Consider the following 21230-nt stretch of genomic DNA (forward strand, 5'->3'; position numbering starts at 1 on the left):
GATCGAAGGGACATTGTATACTATAACAGAACAAATAGAACGTAGAGAGATATGATGTAAATGATATACTTATTACTTTGGCGAATTAAACGATTATTTCTATTTGATAAAGTAGTAGGCATTAAGAAACCATTAATTCAGCAGCTGCTAAAGCTTTATAATCATGCACGTCATCTTTAAGAAAACAATGTATTAGAGATAGAAATGTCACAAACATATTTCGGACAAATATTTAAATTAATCCTAATATATCGACCCCTACTGCTTATATATTTCGGAATTCTTTTGTTCTACCTTTTACAAATGTGTTCCTGAATCAAAAGAATAATTTAATCGTATAATATAACTTCCTTGTATTCTAAGAAACGGTAAATATAAAATACAGATAACTATCTTATTTTAATTAAAAAAAATGTTTTATTATATTAAACACGTTCTGCCGGTGCTTGCTTATGAGCTAAATACAAAAACACTATTGAGGATAATGCGGATACTAAGAAGATTACGTCGAACCACCTATGATAAAAATTAAATTGCAATTCTCCTAGAACTTGGGTGATTATGATACGATATTCCGCAGGCATGTTCATCCGCATTAAAAGTACAGACGATACGAAATACATACCCTAAAAAAAAAGTGTCACCAAACATTATTTTATTTGCATTAGTGTTAAAAAAAAGATGATCTTACCATTATTTGAGCAAGTATAAGTACAATAATATTCGATGATTTACTACTCGATATAGCATAAAAAAACTGAAATAGTAAGAGATCCAATCATATTTTACAATATTAATGTAATATGTACAAATTACACTCAATAAATATCAGACACTATTGTGTAAAGACAACGAAATATTTCATAAATGTACCTTCGTAAGAGTCAGTAATAAACCACGAATTGATGTTAAGACAATGCAGCCGACAAGATAAAATGAAATGTGCTGCGACCAAAACGTAACATCAATGTTAAAACCCATCCAATGAACAGCAATTTCAATTGCTCTGGTTACAGGATCCTTCCTGCCCACGCGATCGAACACTATGTTAATTGTTGACTAAAAGGAGACAATTCGAATTACTATGATCGAGTTACACGTGTTTAATGTACCGACGGTGACACTTACAATGAATATCTTCCAAGTACAATAGGCAGAGAAGAAATATCCCAAAACATTGAAATATTTTCCTTGCCAAGTAGCTGCCCATTCTAAACGTTCTCTGGCGTTCTGAATGTCATGTGCTTCTAAGAATAATTGTCGAGACAATTCCTCTAATGCCATCACTTCTGCTTGTAACTGTTTAATACCTAAAAACTTATGCTATTATGAAACAAGTTGTTTCAGATATATCAAAAGCATTCGAAAATAAAAAAAAAAACATACTCTCTTGATTACTTTTGGTGCCACTTAGAGGCCCTAGCATACCCCACAATCTAGACCGTGCTTCAACCTGTCCTACAACTTCTCCTTTTTTAGTCAGGGCTATTCTTTTTTTCTTGGCAACAATCATGTCCATTGTTTGCAATAGTCGCCTTTCTATAGCTTGTACATCAGCATATGTCACAGGCCTCATAAAATAAGCCATAGAGGTATATGGATAATTTACAGCACCAAATCCTGATAGAAGTGCCATCACAGTCACTCCAATTACTCCTATTCGGCTAACACCCTGCTCAATAGACAGTAGACCCTTTTTCGGACTTAAAATTGGAAATGGATCTCCCACTTTCCAAAAGAGATACAGATAAAAAAGATATATAATCACTGTTAATGGCCTTATTAATTTCAGTCTTACTACAGAGAGAACAAAGTCAAAGTCAATAACAGTTATGTAAAATATGAAGTGTAATCAACTGTGAATCATACATACCAAATCTAATATTACTGATAATAAAGTATGCTATATAAAATGGAATCAGAACGATTACCATAAATAAAAGCATATAGAGGCCAGTATTCCAATGAAAATATCTAGAACTAAATTATATATAGTATTAAGAAACAATATTTGAATACACCAGGTATCATTTGCTTACCTAGAATCGAGAACTCCTATTATTTCAAAAATAATGAGCTCAAACATAGTACAAGACAATGCAAACGTTGTGGAGAAAATTAACTGTACTAATCTGTGGTGAACTTCGTAATCTCGAAATAACTTTTTTACAAAAAACACCCATCCTCCTAAGAAGAAGATGACCTGTAATGCGTAATATAAACAAATAGGAAAATATCTACAATTGAAATCACTAATTCCGACAATACACAATCGAGTTACAGAAGATTAAATTGAAGAATTTATCACTTTATGAAATAAATCGCATGATTTAAAACCACTAATTTATTGCAGCAGTATTAGATAAATACAATCGATATAAATTACATGTGCATAATACAATTTACTATCTTACTTAATAAATGAAAAATGAACATATCGCGTTGAAAGAACTCCATAAATGAGTACAATAAAAAGTTTTTAGTAAAAAGTCAACACGGTAGATCTCAGGAGGGTATAAAAAATTTAACAGTTTAAATATTTTATTCGTAACAAAATAAATTCATCATTATGCGAGACAACGGTTACAATTATTTTCCATTCAATGAAAACTAATCGTTCATAACCTAATTGTGTAACGTCTACGAATACCGGCAGCAGTATTTATACTAGTGGAAATGAATTTCCACCTGTGTAACAAGAATCACGAATGTATCCTCCAAGAAACCCATGTCTTATTAGTAATGCCGCGCGCGCTTCGCATTGCGAAGCTTCGAATTGCTGTTCTGGCACTTGACAGAACGGAGCGATAAAAACAATCCACTAGCACAGTAATGCCAGAATCGTGGAACTTGGTTCCACCACCACGACGTCCCGGCGCCCTCCACTTTATTCCACAGTTTCTGCTGCCTCCAAGGAACTTTGCTTCTATGTGTGTGAGCTGGTCGTTGGGGTGTTCCGCCGCTACCTGCGTCACCCGACAATGTAAAGAATGGGGAAACCTTGGAAACCCTGTTCGAGAATCTCACTGGGCCGAAAATTCACGTTTTCGACGCGATGCCCGGCAACCTAAACGCGTGAGCAACAGTCGGGAGACCCCGTTCATATCCCACTGTGGCGTTTTACTTTTTATATTTAATTATTTCATAATTTCTAAAATAAAATCGGATCAGGGGTCAAAAGTCCCTATTTAATGGATGCAAAAACTCTGTAAAAAATCCGATAGGTAGTATTTACTGGGGCACATTTAATAAATTTTGCTCGATTTTTTTAGTTGATGTTCGGACTTAAAAATAACAAGATACAACATATATATCAGTCTCATAACTTTAAAATATCGGGTTAAGAGTCTGGGCATTAAAGGATTATATAAATGTATTATACAATTGTAAATATTTCCATATCCAGTAAAACAGGATATAAATTGTAGAAGTCGAATTAACTTAATTAAAACCGTGCTACACTCAATATATGAAAGCAGACTGACTGCAAAATATTCTCGGTGAAATAAATGAATGCATAAATCATACAGCACTCTTTGTGTTCACATCCTCTGTTTTCTTGTTCAAAAAGTTAATAATGCATAAAATGTATGTGGATAGAAGAATGAAAGTTGCGTAAGAAAAATCTGTCACCTTATCATGTTTACAATTACAATATAACAAATTCGCGTTTATTTCATCGTACGATTTACAAAAATTGTAATTAAATATATTTGCTTATGGTACATTTCTCGGTAAATTGTGATGATTTCAACTGTTTTCAACTTACATTCAAATTTTCCTTCGAGTTTTCCATTGATGATTCCTTAATAGACGTGTATTATTCATCGATGGGATCTGTTTGATAAATGTGTGTTTAATAAATAAGAAATTTCTTTAGCTGTTTAAAGCCTCTTAATGGAAATTACTATGTAGTATACCAAAAAATACTTCTTCATTTTCTTCGCTATTCAGTTCCTTGAGTGCTTCTCTGTACCTATTAAGTATTCGATCCGGCGGAGACGTCTTAGGTAGTTTTTTCGTGTATTGAAAGGTTTTTCTCGCAGGTGTTAAGCCTATTTTATATTAATCGAATCAATAAATCGTATTTTTTTAAATGCAAAACGGTAAAGAACGAAGTCATACCTGTCGGAACATCACGATATAAATCTTCGACAAAGAATTTATCAACTCGATTGCGTATGGCATGCATCTCTGCAATAATCCTGCTGTTTGTAGTACTGGTATTCAGATTTTCAGTTTCAAGTTTCTGACTCATTTCTATGCAAGCATTTGTAAATGCTGTTTTCCAACTATTTAAGGATCTTGAACGTTCGTTGCCTATGTTATAAACTGTCGTATATACATCCTACAAATTATGAACATTAAATATAAATTTGAGGAATATAATACCTGTATAACCACATTAAATGTATATAATGTTCCAGCTTACGTTAATTAATGATAAAATAAGACTTTGATCTTCCTTCATTTTCCGCTGCATTTCCCACAGATTACGTTCCACGCAATTTTTGTAATTTATTAATGTGCTACAATTATTGTTTAACTTTGTTTCAAACTCACTGATGAATGCTTTACCTCGGACAACTGAATTCTCTGACATTATCTGCAGCTGCATAACGTAGTCAATGTCACATTATTAGAACCAAAAAGTGGAACACCTATTTCCTAATATACTTCTACGGTAATTCTTATACTTCACCTTTTCTGTTTCCTCTGAGATAACGCATTTCATTGTTTCTAAATCATGTTGAAGTTTTTCTTCTATATTGTTCTCTTTCTCTGCCTTTATTTCATTGACGTTTAAAGTTTCATTATTTATAATATTACAAGTTTCTTTAATACTGTTTAATGTGCCACATATCGATGAATGTGTCTCCTGATGTTCTTGCTGTACCTCATTGAAACTATGTTGTAAATTTTCCATCATCTGCAAACACAAACTATTCAAAATACGACACCTGCAATATTTCGAAGAATACGTACCCTTGCGAAGTTACACCGTCTTTCCATAATACTAGTTTGGCTTTGCCGAATGTCTTCAATATCGCTTCTGATACCCTGAATATTATTATGTAAACGATCGTGCTCTTTAATCGAATAGTTCGAGATTGAAAATATCAAGCTTTTCGCAGTTTCCATCAAATTATCAATTTTCTGAGAAATATCATCATTCAAATCTTTTAAGTTTTGACCTATTTTATTGTCTATTAGTTGTTGTATTTCCTGCGTGGTATAGGAACAAACATTGTTTACTATATTATACGTCTGCGCAGCCATAGTACAAACGTTCTCGCCTTCTTTCTCAATCCATTCTTGATACCTTAAATGCTAAAAAAAAAAAGACAACTGCAATTCATAAACAATAATCCGAATTAATGGTCTGTTTATACAGACCAGATATGCAAAGAACGAGTAGGGAACAAGACAGTAATACGAAAAAAAGAGTAAGAATTATGGACTGTATTGTGCTAATTTCATTTGGTTACTTACAGAATTCTTCATATTCTTCGTCAGTGTATCAGTTGTATTTTTCGTTTTATTAACAAATTGATCGGAAATATCTTGAATACTTTTATCAATACGCTCACTAAGTGAAAGGGTTTGCGCATCTGATAAGGTAAAATAATATATATTTAATTCTAAACTGCACTCCGTTGCTTAAATAAACACTACTTACTAATATACTCATTCAAAGATGTGTAGAACTGTGTCATTGTATCCGCATGACTTGAACAATTTCCTTCGATCTTCCTGCATCGTTCTTTAAGATTGTTTTTAATTTGTTGTCCAAGGGAACTGTTTTGTTGCCCTATTTGCCTGTCAATGCAAACCATAAACTCTTCATACACTATCACAATGACTTACATTTTATACTACAGGCGATAACTCACATTTTCCGATAAATCTTGTCATGAAGTTTATGTACATCTGTAGTTGCTGTATCAACGACATCTAAAACTGATTGTACTTGTGACAGAAGAACACTTTCAGTAGAAGCATGCTTTTCCACCAGATACTTCTGCTCATCCTTTTCTTGTTCCGAGATTGCCAAACGTGATTGTGCACCCATTAATGTGTATGTTGTAGTTTCCAGTTGACCTTTTATATTTACCAGTTCATTTGCTTGTTCAGAAGTTTTCGATTTTAATTGGTTAAATATTTGCTAAAATGATAATCATAGTGAACAATAAGTGATTAGTATGCTTTTATACATATCATTATTAAGAAATACCTCTTTATAGTGTACAGTGTCTTCAAGTGCTTTAATATGATTCAATTTTTCTTCTATTTCTTTGTTCTGAAAATCTATTAACGATTGCATTTCATTGTAATTGTCTTGGGCTAAGTACACGCCATTTCGTTCGCGAGTTGCTAACAAATCTTTTTTCAACTTTTCAATTTCTTCTGCATACTCTTGAAGTAATGCTTTTTTTGAGAATTTCTGGTTAATTTCTGGCCGATTCGTAATATTCTTTGCTCGATGTGCATAGTCCAAGGTGGACAATGTTTCTTCAAGATTAATGCTAGCAGGTGATACTGTAGCAATTATTGATGTTCTCGTGCGACCACCCAGTGATTCTTGAAGCAATCGTGTTAACTTTGATTCTCTGTACATTAAATAAAATGGAAAATTCTGAAGATCTGATTGCATCTTTAACAGTAAATATCTAGATTTGTATGTTCCTTACCGATAGGGAATATGTGGAGTTTTTTCTACGAGCGCTGTTATGACCCTACCTAAAGTTAACAAGGATTGATTAATACTGCCTGCTTCCCTGGCTCTTTTATCAATGGCTCCAGATCTTCCAATATTTTCACTACCCGCTAGATCAACTAGATTTAGCTTTCCTGTTTTTAACAGTTCTTCCCCATCAATAGTATTCTCCTTTATATGAACAGTGATAGAAAATATTGTATGAGACCGACTGAAACAAAGAACACAAATGGTACATTCTACTAAGGACAAATTATCAATAAGTAAGTTCATTACAAACCTTGAGTTTGCATTCATTAATGTAGCTGCTGTCTGCCGTTTCTCTGATCCTTTCTGAAGGATTTTGAATACATCCTTTTTATTGTATATGGTCACTTCTTCTAAACCATGCACTATTACTGCACCTTTTTTAGTTGTATCTTCATATATCCTTTTTACATATCATATATAACATAATGTACATATAATTACATAAACATTACATAAAAAGGTATAGGACTATAATTACCTTATCTTTGCAGCTTCATTGCTAGAAGACAATAAATCATATACTTCCTCGTTATACAGTTCCAAAAAGCTAACTCTTACAGAGTAATCTTGTACCCCTATTATACGTAATTCATCAAAAAGGTGGCTTAAAGAACGTGGTATAATCCCAGCATTGGTATCCTATACAAATTATATATAATTGCCATATCATAAAAGCATTGTTGTCATTTTTATAAAAAGAATTCTTTTTGGAAGACCTAAATTTTTCTAATAGATTTCTCATTTTAAGCTATACTCACTGCTTGCCAATGTAATGATGGATCATTATCAAGACCTTCCATAGTAAATGTTTTCCCAGTACTAGTTTGACCATAGGCAAACACTGTACAATTATATCCAGCCAAAACTTCTTCCACCAAGGGACAAGCGACAGCATTATATACTTCAATCTAAGAGTTTATTAAGAATAATTAAAATGTTTTGATACATAATTTGAGTTGAAAGCACACCTGTTTTGAAAATGATCCAAATACTCTGTCAAAGGTGAATTTCTTTGTAAGTTTATCGCATGGCCTTTCGCGAACAACCACTTCTCTGTTAGACGGGGTGTCTACCACTGTTATCGACTTCCCAGCCCTTTCGGCATTATTTACCGGTCTGACGTGAAACAAATTAACATCAATGATAACACTGCACTTTAAAGTAAAATCTGGCGAACGCCTAATAATTTGAAGGACAATCACCTGACACGAACGAAAACTTGTATATGTTGTTTTCTGTCTTTCTTTCCGTTACGTGTGTCATTCATCTTTAGTCAATTAATATTCCTTGCACTTGCTTCAGTTTTTTGATTATTTTCATTCATACGTTCGGTTTTATTTCGTGGAGCAACTAACTTTCGTATTATGTACGCACAAACGCTACCCCGCTCGCAGTTTTAACCGTTGAAAAGTTTGAATGGTTTAAATCGGCCGCTTCACGTACATACAGTAGAGATGGCGTGAACTGCTACTTGTGAATCACTCGTGATTCGATCACGTTCGTTCCCAATCACGATGATTTTTCAGAGTGATTCGTGATTTCCCGTGATCGTTTCTTATTGGTGGAGAAACCTAACAGTTCTTTACACACGATACATAATTTGTATATTTCACATTAACGACATCAAAACAAAAATTAGGGTTATATCGTATAAAGTGAAGGAATAAGTAGAAACAATGAAGAATAATGAATAAATTCATGATTACAAATTATAATCTACAATTTCTTGTTTTTTCTACTGATGTTTACAAACACGAATAGTAATGTAATTATCGTAAAATCATATTGAATACGTTTTTCTGTTTAAAGATCAAGGACTTACGATCGCAGTGAGCAAATTCACCCAAGATAGAAAAATCGCAATCACGGTTGTGAATGAAGTTAAATCACGACCGTGATCGTGATTCGGCGATCACTGTGATAAATCACCGTTAGTGATTTTGCACGCCATCTCTACCCAACACACAAGTTGTTTCTGCGTTGAGAGACAATAAAATACAATGCTATACTTTATCTATTTATTTAAATATTTAATATAAAATTGAAAATATATAAACATAAACATATGTTTAAATTCCAAACAATATCCGTCATATAAGATATACACGATAAATAAATATGTATGTCGGGACTTGATTGTAATTTGCGCGTTAATTTTGAATATTGAAGTTTGTTAATAATTTATTGATTATTTCAGATGTTCAGTTTTGATGTTTAATTTATCGATCCTAAGTTTTGTAAATAATTTTATTAATAAATTTATCGTTGAGTTCAGCCGTGTGTACTTTTATTTATAAATCGTTGAAATTCTAATTGTACATCATACATCTCACACACACGGGGTCTCTTCAGCATGCTTCGGGGGCTCCATGACCCCACATTCTCAGCCCACGTGTCAAAGGCGCCTCCACCGGGGCCTCCGTGCAGAGTCTATGGCGCCTCCACCGGGGCTCCGTGACCCCACGCTCTCACCGCGCAGGCTCTATGCTGCATCTACCGGGGGCTCCGTGACCCCGTTACCATTTTAGTGTCAATACCCGACAATACTGCAGTTACATCGATACCTCCTGTTTTACAAAGACTCACAATTATCTTAGAAGTAACTTAAATTTAGACGCTTTAATGTTTATTTTCCTTGGTGGATGTCTTCTTTCTTAAGTCTAACTGAAAATAAAATGAAGATCCCATGAAGGGACTGATGAAAGGAGCTAATGGCTGCGAACTTTGATTTAATTTATTTAGTTATGAGAATGAATCTAAGATCGAATACTTTTCGTGAAATAAGTCATTACTAGGTTATTTATAACATATAAATATTAAATAAAATATTTTTATATATAATAAAATCAAAGAATTCGTTTATTTGCACCTAGATTATGTATAATCAAAATATAGTGGTTATTTATGTTTTAGCAGCATTTCTACTTCAAATTAGATATGTTCTGATGTATTCATTGAATAATAATATTTGTTACTGCAAATTATATAAGCACAATGTGGACTATTTACAAATTGATTAAACAGTAATTTACATATGACCACTGCATATGTTATTAAGTACAGTCATTTTTTGTATTAATTCATGATGATACTTTGCCTATGATAGAATCATATAAATATATGCTCCTTATAGTATTTTAATTCTTTTATGCTCTCCTTTACATCCGACAAAGCTCTGTGATTATGTTTCTTTTCAGGTACATTTTCATAAATCACAGGATTCCATCTTCTATAAACAAATGTCACGATATACTTACAAAAATAACACAATTGTAATTAAAGTATAGGAATATTATAACTGTATGTAATTTTTTTTTACCTAACAACTTCCTTAATTGTGCTAACATCAATAATTCTATAATGAAGATAATCTGTAACTAATGGCATGTGTTTCAATAAAAATATACGATCCATACAAATTGTGTTACCAGCCAATGGACAAGTTCCTTTTGGAATATATTTCTTTAAAAAATTTAATAACATTTCTTCTGCTTCTTTTAGGCTAATTTTACTAATTTTAGATTCAGCTGTTAGTCCTGTCTGAAAATGTATGTAACTTGTGACAAAAAATAAATTTCATTAAAACAACTTTACTGTAACAAAAATTCATATACTTTTGTATGATGTAATGTAGACCATTCTTGCATATTTTCCAAAATAGCATCTGGCAGATTAATTATAACGTGGAAACCATCGCTGAGTATGTTTAAGTCTTTATCAGTTATTAAACAAGCAAGTTCCACAATAGTATCTTTTTCTATGTCAAGACCCGTTAACTGAAAAAAAATGTATATATGTAACTATTTAAACATGAAATAAAATAAAACAATATTGATTATATATATATATATGTATACCTCTGTATCTATCCAGACAATGTGATCTTCTTTGTTATTCATTATGAATCTTGGAGAAGCACTACAAAATTAAATTATATTTCCTATTGTCTTAACAAATTTGAAATAAGAAATATTTAGTAGTAAACAGCAAGAGAAGGTTATGTTACCATAACCTCGATAGATAACTTGTAGGTTATTGAATCATTGTTAATATGTACTAAATTGACACAGAAATTTTAAACTTATATAACGAATATATATAACACTTATATATATACACATGCGACTAACCTCAAATTTTTACACGTTTCCATATAACCAGATATTACACGCTCCGCATACTTCCTTTCCCAGATACAGAGTATGTAACCCGTGTACTAAGAATTAATTTTAAACAGAATATAAATCTGTATTCATGCACGTTTCACAAAGTAAGAATAAATAATTCGTATCTTCTTATTCAGTACGAAGCAAAAGCATATTTGGTAACATTTACTGAAACTAAACAAAAGATGGTAGTACAAAAACAAAATATTTTACATTTGTTGCAATTTAAAATAAATTATTGTATTGTTACTGATCTAGAGTTTCAATATTAGTTCAAATATCACTTGATTTTACTTATTCAAAACATGATTCAATGTAGTTCATAACATGCGTTCATTCAGCAAGGTGTTTAACGTTATCGCGGGAAACTGAGCCTTTATACGTAAAATGTTTAAAATTTAAACTTTACAGTTATTTATTTAAGATATGACCGTGAAATATGTATGTACGCAGTAGTACTTTAACGCTCAAATATCTAAATATCTATCCGGCAACTAGCAAAATTTTAATACTCAAATCAAATTCGACCGTTACACGTGGAAAGAATAGGATACGAACTTTGAAGATATTTATAAAAGTTGATCTTATTTGCATTATAGTAAGAATATCTGTGAAATTTTATTTTGAATGCACTGAAATAGTTAACGAGTATAAGTTTTTCCATCTACGGAAAGCCTACATCTAATCTACCATTAAAGGAAAAGGACTAGAAATAGTGAACAGAGATAGTCTCTTCGTTATAGTATTGTTGGCCCTGAAAAGGGCCGTTTTTTTGTTTTTTCGTTAAACTGTAAGAAACGCAATTTAAGCTCTTTCTCCACGGATTCTACGAGCAAGTTGAATGTCCTTGGGCATGATGGTCACTCTCTTGGCGTGGATGGCACACAGATTGGTATCTTCGAAAAGACCAACAAGGTAGGCCTCGCTGGCTTCCTGAAGGGCCATGACGGCAGAGCTCTGGAAACGCAAGTCGGTTTTGAAGTCCTGGGCGATTTCACGGACAAGTCGTTGGAACGGCAATTTCCTGATCAGAAGTTCAGTGCTTTTCTGGTATCTACGGATTTCACGGAGAGCAACGGTTCCTGGACGATAACGGTGAGGCTTCTTCACTCCTCCGGTAGCCGGTGCACTTTTACGAGCGGCCTTTGTAGCCAATTGTTTCCGTGGTGCTTTACCACCGGTCGATTTCCTTGCAGTCTGCTTGGTACGAGCCATCGTAGTTGGTCAGCGAGAACGACAAAGCTTCGAGTACTTTCAGCGAGAGATCAACTGAAAATGATGATTTTCGGCCTGTAAGCATCCGGTTATATAGCCTGTAAGGCGCTAGCTGTGAGTGCCTGATTGGTTGACGCTAAGTGGAGGGGATAACTACGCCAGATGTTCACCGCTCCGAACTAAACAGGAGGGGGGATCAGCTTCTGAATCTATAAAGGCAAGTGTAAAAGGGCTGCGTGGCACACGTATCATTTTCTCTAGTTCGCTCCACGTGCATTTTTCAAGCGTACATTTCTTTTTCGGTCAAGGAAGTAAATTCAAAGTCATTCTTGTTAATATACCCACGTTGGTGTGGTAAGAGGCTCCGAAACTCACGTAGTTTCACTTTACTCCAGATTCATTTTAATTTATCGGTGAGAGCGTGAACAACTCCATTCACGATGACTGGACGTGGAAAAGGTGGAAAGGGACTGGGAAAAGGAGGCGCAAAGAGGCACAGGAAAGTACTGCGTGATAATATCCAAGGTATCACCAAGCCGGCTATTCGCAGATTGGCGAGGAGAGGCGGTGTGAAGAGAATCAGTGGCTTGATCTACGAAGAAACACGTGGAGTATTGAAAGTTTTCTTGGAAAACGTTATTCGTGATGCTGTCACGTACACTGAACACGCGAAGAGGAAAACCGTGACGGCTATGGACGTGGTATACGCGTTGAAACGCCAAGGCAGAACCCTGTATGGTTTCGGAGGTTAAAGGATCGACGGAGAAGAAGAAAAATAGACAATCGGCCCTTTTTAGGGCCTCCAAAATGCTTGAACGTATGATAACTTTTGGGTCTTCTACGCAACACCAAGTACGCAAGACAAATAGTAAAATTTTGATATTGCTTTTTATTCGCCAAATATAATATAGAATTATCTGCCGTGTCAAAAGTTTTTAAAGCGTGTTCCTTTACACGTGAGTTTGCCACTTGTTCGCCTATGATTCATATTAAAACCTTCGAACAATTTTTGCCAAGTTTCTTACAACAGTTAAATATAAGTACTCCAAGTTATATTCTTATAAATATTACAAGTTTTACGGAGACCTCCTCTTTGACGAAAATAAAATAAGTTAACTAATGAATATCTAGATATTAATTTGAAAAAATACTATTTTATCCCGACCTATAATTATTTTTACTTTTACAAACTCCAACTTAGTGTATGATACCTTATGTACTTCAGACTTCATGATTCTATTGTTCAAACTTTCTAAACTTTCCACATGCACGAAAACACGTCAGAATAAGTACTAGCGGAGTTTCAGTACGTTTAAAATTTAAGTCTAATGTACATATAGATATATGTATGTAGTCCTCACGAAAGTGTAAAGACACATTGTATTTACATTAGCTTACACTCTATATTTCTGTAGATACAAAAAATTACCATTCCGAATATACAAAAAAAAAAAACAAAGTTTAATGATAATCAACATAACGTATCAATATATTTCAAATTCCTTCACACCTTCCTTAGCAGAAAGATCTGCCCTATAGCATGCTATGATTAGATTTTCTCCTTAGTTCTTGAAACAAATTAATATCAGCAAAAATTGGTGCTTTTTTGGTGTCCTTTTCACTTTGATCATTATTTAAACACATCTAGATGTCTATAATTCAATAACAATTCACATCATTTTGTACGGGAGAGTTCAGAGAATTATTGCATGCCAAAAGAAACGGAACAACTATTACTGTAAAAGTACAACACACCTCGAAAGCTTAAAATTTGCAATTTCTTTAATTGATTTTTTCAAAAACTGAACGTGCTGGGAACGGTTTTCAGATTCGTATTCAGCTCATAAAGATCTATCAGAAACGCGTCTGAACGGTTATCAGGTGTTTTACGTGTTGAACAATGTATTGAACATGAAATGAGTCGAACGCAGAGACAGGAAGTTCCAACGATCGATGAGAAATTGGTGGCCCTGAAAAGGGCCTTTTGTCTGTCGCCTGAAAATAAGCAAGCTGTGTCCACCCCTCCTTCCCCCGTATAACGTATTCGATATGCACATTGTGAATCTTTATTTCGAGCTGGTGTACTTGGTGACCGCTTTGGTGCCTTCGCTGACCGCGTGTTTGGCAAGTTCCCCGGGCAATAAGAGTCGAACCGCGGTCTGTACTTCCCTCGACGTGATTGTGCTCCGTTTGTTGTAGTGCGACAATCTGGACGCCTCGGCCGCGATACGCTCGAATATATCGTTCACGAAACTGTTCATGATGCTCATCGCACGGCTCGATATACCCGTGTCCGGATGCACTTGTTTGAGCACCTTGTAAATGTAAATCGCGTAGCTTTCCTTCCTCTTCTTCCGTTTCTTGCCGCCGTCGGACTTGCTCATGTTGATGTTCTTCTGGGCCTTCCCTGACTTCTTCATGGCTATACCAGCGGTCTTCGGTGGCATGTTTCAGACGATTTAATGTTTTCGTAGCACGTGTAAATGAACTCTATAAACACACTGAATAACTATCCTAGTGTTCTGTACGGGAGCGTCCGATGGCCCTGCTTTTATAGCGTAAATGGTGAGTTAGACCGCTCCAATTAGATTACATACATTTAGAGGGTACGTATTCTTCGATAATCCGATTGGAGAATTCACGCGCACATGGCGAAGCTTCGTAACGTGTTTGTTTCTTAACTTCAAACTTTCGAACCATAACACGGAACTTGTTGATACGGGAACAGGGGGATACCGGGTTTGACCGTCACCGAGTTATTCCTTTCTTTTAAAACTTTTCTTTTAGAGACTGGAAAGTCCGTTAAACGTAGAGAAGATTTAACCAGGTGCATTTCTATTCGACTGTATTTACCGTTGATTCTTCATTGTTTATATATTCATTCGGGAATTCCTGTATCTGATTGTATAAAGTTTAGCAGAGTTGAGCAAAACGTAATTAATTGTTACGACTATGTGAAATCAGGTCAGTAATCATTGATTAATTAATAACAGAAGTAATCGATGCTATTGTGATCAAAGGACATGATTAACTCAGTAATTAGAGTACACTTTTGATTGTGATTGAATCAGTACTTTAATAGTAACAATTGATACTGTGAAGATTTTTTGTAAAATTCATATTTATTAAATAATAAAATGAACAGACAATTTATTTACATAATGAAAACTGATACTATGATCGTGATAGAGAAGTATAATTTGCTTTTAATATAACTCTCACTCCAAACTTCTATCTAATAGTTTATGTGCCTTCGGTATGTTTATCATTGTTGTTTAAGAACAATTAGAACGATGGTAATCGCGTGTTGTATGTACATTGCTAATTCTTATAGAATCAAAATTAATCATCCATCGAATGATAACAGATTACAAAAGTTATTTATTATTACTGATTTATCTCAATAAGGATTACTTCGATAATCGATTACAGAAGCAATCACAAAACAGTTAATTACTGCCCAACTCTGAAATATAGATAATACTCGTGTATAAATTACATACTTAACGTACTTAATATTGAAATCGTTTCTGTTTACTTTCATCCGAGAAAAACATCGGACGAACGGAATAACACGGGAATATTGTACTCGAGGGAAACTTTTAATATACAATTTATTTCAGTTAAACAGCGTTACGATAGAATTTTAAAGCGCTTCGAAATGCACACGGTCCTCTGCGTCACGGGGAAATCGATTTCACGGAGGAAACCGAGAAATCCGTTTCTGCGTAGTATCTGCGTCGTGAAAAGAAGACCCTCGGCGGCCCTTGACGAAGGAAAGGGACGAACCCCCGTTGTTTCGAGAATAAGGTAGGGTCAACTTTCAAGGACAAATGGAAACGGTTAGACACCTCGATTTCGAGACTCTCAAAACTTTCGGAACTCGAAATTCTCTGAACTTGAAGTACTGTGATTTTGTTTTTATAAGAACGTTTTGTTCTGAAGAACTGGAGTCTCAAAGAAATTTGTTCATAAATCTTTATTGATCATAGTTAAACAAAACACAACAATATATTCACTTACCCTTTTTTCTTTAGCACTAACACTCGATAGTTCAGCACTTCCTACTTTTTACTGCACTTCTTTTTGCAGGTTACACCGTTTCACAATTTTGGTAATTATTATCGATTGCATGACAAATGGAGTTACAGAGAGTTTCGTGGTCATCACTTCAAGAAAACGGCCCCGAAGGCCAAGGTCTTGGGCCCTTTATCGTTTGGAACAAATCGGGGTGCTCTTTTGGAAACGTTGTAAGATCCTGGACGGCGGGAGGTGCGCCTCGGTGTCCACTTTCGTGGAACAGGTATACGTATTTCAAATGTTCTAACCGGGGTTCGAAGATCCGCATCTTCGTCCCCGGATATACAACCCAGCTTGAATAGATACATCAATAGTTTCCGAAATTTACAATTCGCCAGGGGGTGAGTTAAGAGAAAGTGGATGCTGTATATAAGAAACCGAAATGGACGCTTCTTGCCACAGTTCACCATGATTTTCGCAAACGTCAGGTTCTTCGTCGTCGTCGTATTGACGGTGAGTGTCAACGTACTCTGCAGTCCGTTGTTCAAAATCATCGACAAACCGAACACGTATCTGACCAGTAACAGCTCGAGCAATGGGAAAATCAGCAGCGCGGGACATTTCTCTGTGACCGAAGGTATGGTAATCAGAAATGGGAAAATTCATACTCTAGATAAATAGTTTCGAATAACGAATAGAAGATAAAAAAAAGTACTTCATTATATTGAATCGTTTAACCGTGTAAATTCCAATTTTTATAATAAAATAACACTTCTTCGCGGAATAAGTCTAGGGCTGTTACGATATTCGAAGTATTCGAAATATTCGGATTATTCGAATACTTACAGTTCTACTCTCGACGCATGAAACCATTCGATTTCGAACTTCAGATACTAATTTTTTTGAATTTTTGTAAAAATCAACAGAGGATCTGGACGGTAAAAGAATAGTCGGAGGGAAATATGCGATGAGTAATCAATTCCCTTTTATGGCTGTTGTCCACCGATTGATGGGCGGTGGAATGGTTTCGCAATGCGGCGGGTCAATTATCTCTCACCGATGGGTATTAACGGCAGGACACTGTGTGGCTTATAAACCCCGTCAATTTCTAGTGGTATTCGGTGTTACCGATAAATACGGCATAGAGTACGATTTCTACCAGGGTCCTGGTATAGCCATGAGGACAGACAAGAGCGTTCTTCATCCTGGCTTTAAACCATCCATAAATGACGTTGGTTTGTTATACATGCCATACGACATTCCATTCGGAGGTAAGCAAATTCTTCATTTTGTTATCGATTTAGCAGGTGCTTAATGTACGGTTTTTTTTTAAATCTGCCAACAAAAGTTTTACATTGTGAAACTTTTAATTGGACATATTTACGCATAATACCTTCGATTTTAGGGGGAAAAACGGGAAATGATATTTTTTATTATGAAAAAGCTTACACTTTAGAAAGTTTAACTGAAATTTTACATTTACTTACATTTTACACTCAACTAAAAATTCAATTGGGTATGATACATTTCAAAACCAGGAATAATATCTACTTACTTTTCTAATTTTCTTATTTTTATCATCTTTCTTTGAGCAGCAAACTGCACACTTTCGGCACGCAACAGCTTTTTTTCTCCGTTGCAAGCAAAAATTTTTAAAAATACCCTCCAGTTAGACTCTAAGGGATTTTCGTTTCAATATGATTAAACGTGGCGTTCGCGTCTTTGAAATATTTATACTGAGTTGATAATGGCGATAGACGTGACATATACGTCGCTGAATATTTCCGACGTCTAGGCGTAGACCAGTATGACAACGTCGCTGTACGTTAAACGGTTAGACAAAAAAATAATATGGAAATATTAATAGATTGTTTACACTTTTCAGCGACAATTCAACCTATTCAATTAGCCGGATATAATAATATCAGAGCGGATTTCACTGATAGAATAGGCACCGTTATCGGATGGGGAAAAGATGGAAATCAGGGCGTGGGGACGAGACTTTTAAAGTACGCGTCTTTACCAATCATTTCGAGCTCCATCTGCAACATGGCCTGGGCTATAACACCGAACAAGCATGTGTGCACGGCCGCTGGTTACGGACAGGACGCTTGCCAGGTAAACGAATATCGTAACAAAATATTCAACTTCGTTAGAGATTTTAAAATGTAACCTGCACCGTTGTACAAACAGTTTAACTCGAGCGCTGTCATTCTTTTACGAATAGAATTATTATCAGAGTCTGGTATTTTAATTGTACTTGATAACATATTATCTTGCACTATGTTTTTTCTCGTTTCTGATTTTTTCATTGATGTGCTGCATCCTATTTACATAGTATTATTCTCTCCAGTATTTTAGACACTATCGGGAGTAATGAGATTTGTCTGTATGATGTAGCCAACTGAACGTCCTTCTTGGAGTTATGTAACATACTTATTCGTGCCAGTTTCCAGATTGTCAGAAATATTTGATTCTGCGTATAGCATTGAATATAATTGTTAGCATCTTCCATGTACTGGATCGTTTCGGACTAAATGTCTACTTGTTACTCGACTAAATTGCTGGACGTGTCTGATCGCTTTAAATTATCGTGGTTCGACATTTGCTGTTTTAATTTCGAAGAAATAACATATAAAGTCGGCGACGTTATTTCGTCTATGGAGGCCATAAAAGTATGGGACTACCTAGGGGACTGCAGACGCACATTCCATATTCCCTCCCGCTGTGCCCGCTCGGCGACCCTTCCGTCCTCCCTCCCCCTTTAACCCTCTTCGCCCGTTCAAGGGCCTTTTCCTCCTTTGTCCCACGAGTCCGTGTGCGTTGCATGCAGGGCTGGTTTAACTTGAGCAAAACAAGCACGTGCTTATGGAACCAAGGGAAAGGGGAGGCACCACAGAAATTTTCCATTGCTAGATTCACCATGGACCAATTTCAACATATACTTTTAATAGTATTTAATACGAATAAACCCTTGATATACTCGTATCAAGGATATATTGCATCTTCGGATTTGGTCATATTAAACATAATCTGTTCTCCTGTTTCTAACAAATACGGGTCTGACAAAAGTTATGACAAAGATATGATGGAATTACAGTTTGGTCAAAAACTTTTGCCAGCAACTGCACGTATATGGGAACACTAATATGGGGGCCTCTCTAAAGGTCTTAATTCAGCCCTGGTTGCATGCGTTTATTTTTCTTGAAAGAACGCGAACCTTCCGTAACGTGATAACAGCGTCTTCGGATCCTCGAAGTTGAAAAGAGTAAAAACAATTATACATAATGTGTTTTTCATTTGCAGGGTGACAGCGGTGGTCCCTTGATCGTGTTGGAGAGATATGTTCCTCTTCAGATCGGGATCGTGAGCTACGGTGATGCGAACTGTCCCAGCACCGAACCCGGCGTGTTCTCGAGAGTAACTGGCTACATCGATTGGATTCAAAAAGTCACGGGACTGTACTATTAAAACAATTCTCTAGATATTGTTACTTTTTAACACAAATACGATGAAAAATGAGACTGTATGGACTTTATGTAAATAAATATATTTGTACTTTTTAACTTCTGCTTGTCTGGGCTCTTATCCAAACGAGTCAAATGAATTACGGAGTCTTTGGGCGGGATCCATAGTCGCACCTCAAGCATTTGCTTAAGAATTTCTTAACAAAGATCGCCTTATTCGAATAAGGTGAACTTAAGACATCGTGTATTCAGAGTCAAAACTTAAGAAGTTCTTATTGAATAAGTAGATCCTTAAGAACTTCTTAGTCAAGCAAATCCTATTTGTTTTTCAAATAGGATATAATTAATTTTACCGTTGATTTATCATTAATATTTCCTTAAGAACTGACTATGAATCACGATCAAATAAGAATTATTTACTAAGTAAATAATGATTAAGTAAATTCTTTAGTAAATTCTTAAATGCTTAAGAATAAAAAGCGACTATGAATCCCGGCCTTTGAGAATTTAAAGCGACAAGACGTTTGGAAATAGAAATCCCTTCGAGTAATTTTCACAAATACATAGAGGATCATAAATACGCCGATCATACTCGGAACTATTCGGAATTTCGGTTTAGGGAATAGCTGAAACGAATAAGAGGGTTATTACGCCGTAGACAAGTAATTTCCTTTTATGGCGGTGGTGCATTGATTATTATTGCAGGCGGGGCTTCTCAATGTGGCGGCGCCATAATTTCGGAGTGGTTGGAACTAACGGCGCCACTGTATACCCAACTCTTCCCGCGTAAATTTTTCCCTCCATCTTCAGTGGCCTTGATAAAACAGAAATAGAGATACGATTACAACTTAGAGATAGTCTGCAATATCACTAAACAGTCATATGTTTATCTTGAGTGAATTTGCGTCACCGTGATCGTAATTCTCAATTGAAATTGATGATTTGAAAATCGAATTACATTGCTGTTTATGTTTTTCCAAACCAGTAAAAAAAACAAGAAATTCTAAAAGACTGATTTGCTAAGCAACGTACAGATTATAATTTATAATCATTAATTTATTCATTATTCTTCATTGTTATTCATTATTTTTTCACTTTATACGATGTAACTCGCATTTTCGTTTCGATGTCATTAATATGAAATATACAGGTTATGTGACGCGTGTAAAAAAACTGTTGTTAGGTTCTCCACCAATCAAAAACGATCGCGAGAAATCACGAAACACTGTGAAAAATCACGTAATCGGGAACGAACGTAATCGGAATCACTCGTTTTGATTCACAAGTAACAGTTCACGCCATCTCTAATTCCAACCATGTGTCTGGTATCTTCATGATGATGTCGCACGTCGTCGTTTATCTGAAACATTATAAATATAGTATGAATAACATTGTATTATTGTACATGCGTCAGAATATCCTGTACAATCGAGCGTATAAAAATGTAACCCAATAGAAAATAAATGAACAATTAGCTAAAAATAACGGCGGTATTGAAGTCCCCATTTTTCTTATTTAATACATCGAATTCTTCGTCTTTAATATTTTTATTACGACTGAAGCCCTAGGGAATTAAAGTACGACTGTCTTACTCGGTTAGTTTCTATTTTTTCT

At 35.2% G+C, this 21230-nt stretch overlaps 7 protein-coding genes across 7 annotated transcripts; 2 read left to right on the top strand and 5 right to left on the bottom strand.

The window, feature by feature from the left end:
- Nucleotides 1-418: 418 nt before the first annotated feature.
- On the bottom strand, nt 419-2810 carry LOC107190922 (Golgi pH regulator). Its single transcript, XM_015579817.1, has 8 exons — nt 2689-2810; nt 2040-2203; nt 1874-1980; nt 1387-1797; nt 1129-1310; nt 874-1059; nt 692-757; nt 419-626 (listed from the first exon to the last, which is right to left on the bottom strand). Exons 1-8 carry the CDS (start codon nt 2728-2730, stop codon nt 426-428), a joined length of 1359 nt encoding a protein of 452 aa, XP_015435303.1. The 5' UTR covers nt 2731-2810; the 3' UTR covers nt 419-425.
- A 1084-nt stretch (nt 2811-3894) lies between these two features.
- LOC107190891 (bipolar kinesin KRP-130-like) lies at nt 3895-8120 on the bottom strand. Its single transcript, XM_015579777.1, has 15 exons — nt 7951-8120; nt 7717-7864; nt 7507-7656; nt 7227-7387; nt 6999-7148; nt 6693-6929; nt 6236-6611; nt 5895-6166; nt 5681-5820; nt 5494-5612; nt 4987-5331; nt 4703-4930; nt 4433-4612; nt 4126-4348; nt 3895-4055 (listed from the first exon to the last, which is right to left on the bottom strand). The coding sequence occupies exons 1-15, from the start codon at nt 8013-8015 to the stop codon at nt 3895-3897; spliced, it is 2955 nt and encodes a 984-aa protein (XP_015435263.1). The 5' UTR covers nt 8016-8120.
- A 1736-nt stretch (nt 8121-9856) lies between these two features.
- Nucleotides 9857-10893, bottom strand: LOC107190992 (probable oligoribonuclease). Its single transcript, XM_015579912.1, has 5 exons — nt 10879-10893; nt 10606-10666; nt 10363-10524; nt 10068-10288; nt 9857-9977 (listed from the first exon to the last, which is right to left on the bottom strand). Exons 2-5 carry the CDS (start codon nt 10645-10647, stop codon nt 9857-9859), a joined length of 546 nt encoding a protein of 181 aa, XP_015435398.1. The 5' UTR covers nt 10648-10666; nt 10879-10893.
- A 775-nt stretch (nt 10894-11668) lies between these two features.
- LOC107190946 (histone H3) lies at nt 11669-12178 on the bottom strand. Its single transcript, XM_015579859.1, has one exon. It carries the CDS (start codon nt 12127-12129, stop codon nt 11719-11721), a length of 411 nt encoding a protein of 136 aa, XP_015435345.1. The 5' UTR covers nt 12130-12178; the 3' UTR covers nt 11669-11718.
- A 206-nt stretch (nt 12179-12384) lies between these two features.
- Nucleotides 12385-12932, top strand: LOC107191000 (histone H4). The gene has a single exon (XM_015579919.1). It carries the CDS (start codon nt 12570-12572, stop codon nt 12879-12881), a length of 312 nt encoding a protein of 103 aa, XP_015435405.1. The 5' UTR covers nt 12385-12569; the 3' UTR covers nt 12882-12932.
- Nucleotides 12933-14094: 1162 nt separating this feature from the next.
- On the bottom strand, nt 14095-14672 carry LOC107190998 (histone H2B-like). The gene has a single exon (XM_015579916.1). The coding sequence runs from the start codon at nt 14574-14576 to the stop codon at nt 14196-14198; it is 381 nt and encodes a 126-aa protein (XP_015435402.1). The 5' UTR covers nt 14577-14672; the 3' UTR covers nt 14095-14195.
- A 1730-nt stretch (nt 14673-16402) lies between these two features.
- On the top strand, nt 16403-19648 carry LOC107190997 (venom serine protease Bi-VSP). The gene is made up of 6 exons (XM_015579915.1): nt 16403-16432; nt 16548-16550; nt 16612-16786; nt 17076-17420; nt 18035-18267; nt 19456-19648. The coding sequence occupies exons 3-6, from the start codon at nt 16618-16620 to the stop codon at nt 19618-19620; spliced, it is 912 nt and encodes a 303-aa protein (XP_015435401.1). The 5' UTR covers nt 16403-16432; nt 16548-16550; nt 16612-16617; the 3' UTR covers nt 19621-19648.
- Nucleotides 19649-21230: the final 1582 nt, after the last annotated feature.

This window comes from Dufourea novaeangliae, unplaced genomic scaffold (assembly GCF_001272555.1).
Source record: "Dufourea novaeangliae isolate 0120121106 unplaced genomic scaffold, ASM127255v1 scaffold208, whole genome shotgun sequence".
In the NCBI taxonomy this organism is placed as follows: Eukaryota; Metazoa; Arthropoda; class Insecta; order Hymenoptera; family Halictidae; genus Dufourea; species Dufourea novaeangliae.

Bases quoted from the DNA above. Each gene is read 5' to 3' on its own strand.
- LOC107190922 (XM_015579817.1), bottom strand. From the start codon at position 2,730: ATGGGTTTCTTGGAGGATACATTCGTGATTCTTGTTACACAG. The intron at 1,798-1,873 runs GTATGTATGATT...TTCTCTCTGTAG, and splicing joins TATCAGTAATATTAGATTTG to TAAGACTGAAATTAATAAGG. The intron at 1,311-1,386 runs GTATGTTTTTTT...ATAAGTTTTTAG, and splicing joins CACCAAAAGTAATCAAGAGA to GTATTAAACAGTTACAAGCA.
- LOC107190891 (XM_015579777.1), bottom strand. From the start codon at position 8,015: ATGAATGACACACGTAACGGAAAGAAAGACAGAAAACAACATATACAA. The intron at 7,657-7,716 runs GTGTGCTTTCAA...ATAAACTCTTAG, and splicing joins TTGGATCATTTTCAAAACAG to ATTGAAGTATATAATGCTGT. The intron at 5,332-5,493 runs GTAAGTAACCAA...TTTTTTTTTTAG, and splicing joins CGAAGAATATGAAGAATTCT to CATTTAAGGTATCAAGAATG.
- LOC107190992 (XM_015579912.1), bottom strand. From the start codon at position 10,647: ATGAATAACAAAGAAGATCACATTGTCTGGATAGATACAGAG. The intron at 10,289-10,362 runs GTATATGAATTT...ATACATTTTCAG, and splicing joins CTACATTACATCATACAAAA to ACAGGACTAACAGCTGAATC. The intron at 9,978-10,067 runs GTAAAAAAAAAT...ATTTGTTTATAG, and splicing joins ACAATTAAGGAAGTTGTTAG to AAGATGGAATCCTGTGATTT.
- LOC107190946 (XM_015579859.1), bottom strand. From the start codon at position 12,129: ATGGCTCGTACCAAGCAGACTGCAAGGAAATCGACCGGTGGTAAAGCA.
- LOC107191000 (XM_015579919.1), top strand. From the start codon at position 12,570: ATGACTGGACGTGGAAAAGGTGGAAAGGGACTGGGAAAAGGAGGCGCA.
- LOC107190998 (XM_015579916.1), bottom strand. From the start codon at position 14,576: ATGCCACCGAAGACCGCTGGTATAGCCATGAAGAAGTCAGGGAAGGCC.
- LOC107190997 (XM_015579915.1), top strand. From the start codon at position 16,618: ATGATTTTCGCAAACGTCAGGTTCTTCGTCGTCGTCGTATTGACGGTG. The intron at 17,421-18,034 runs GTAAGCAAATTC...TACACTTTTCAG, and splicing joins ATACGACATTCCATTCGGAG to CGACAATTCAACCTATTCAA. The intron at 18,268-19,455 runs GTAAACGAATAT...TTTCATTTGCAG, and splicing joins ACGGACAGGACGCTTGCCAG to GGTGACAGCGGTGGTCCCTT.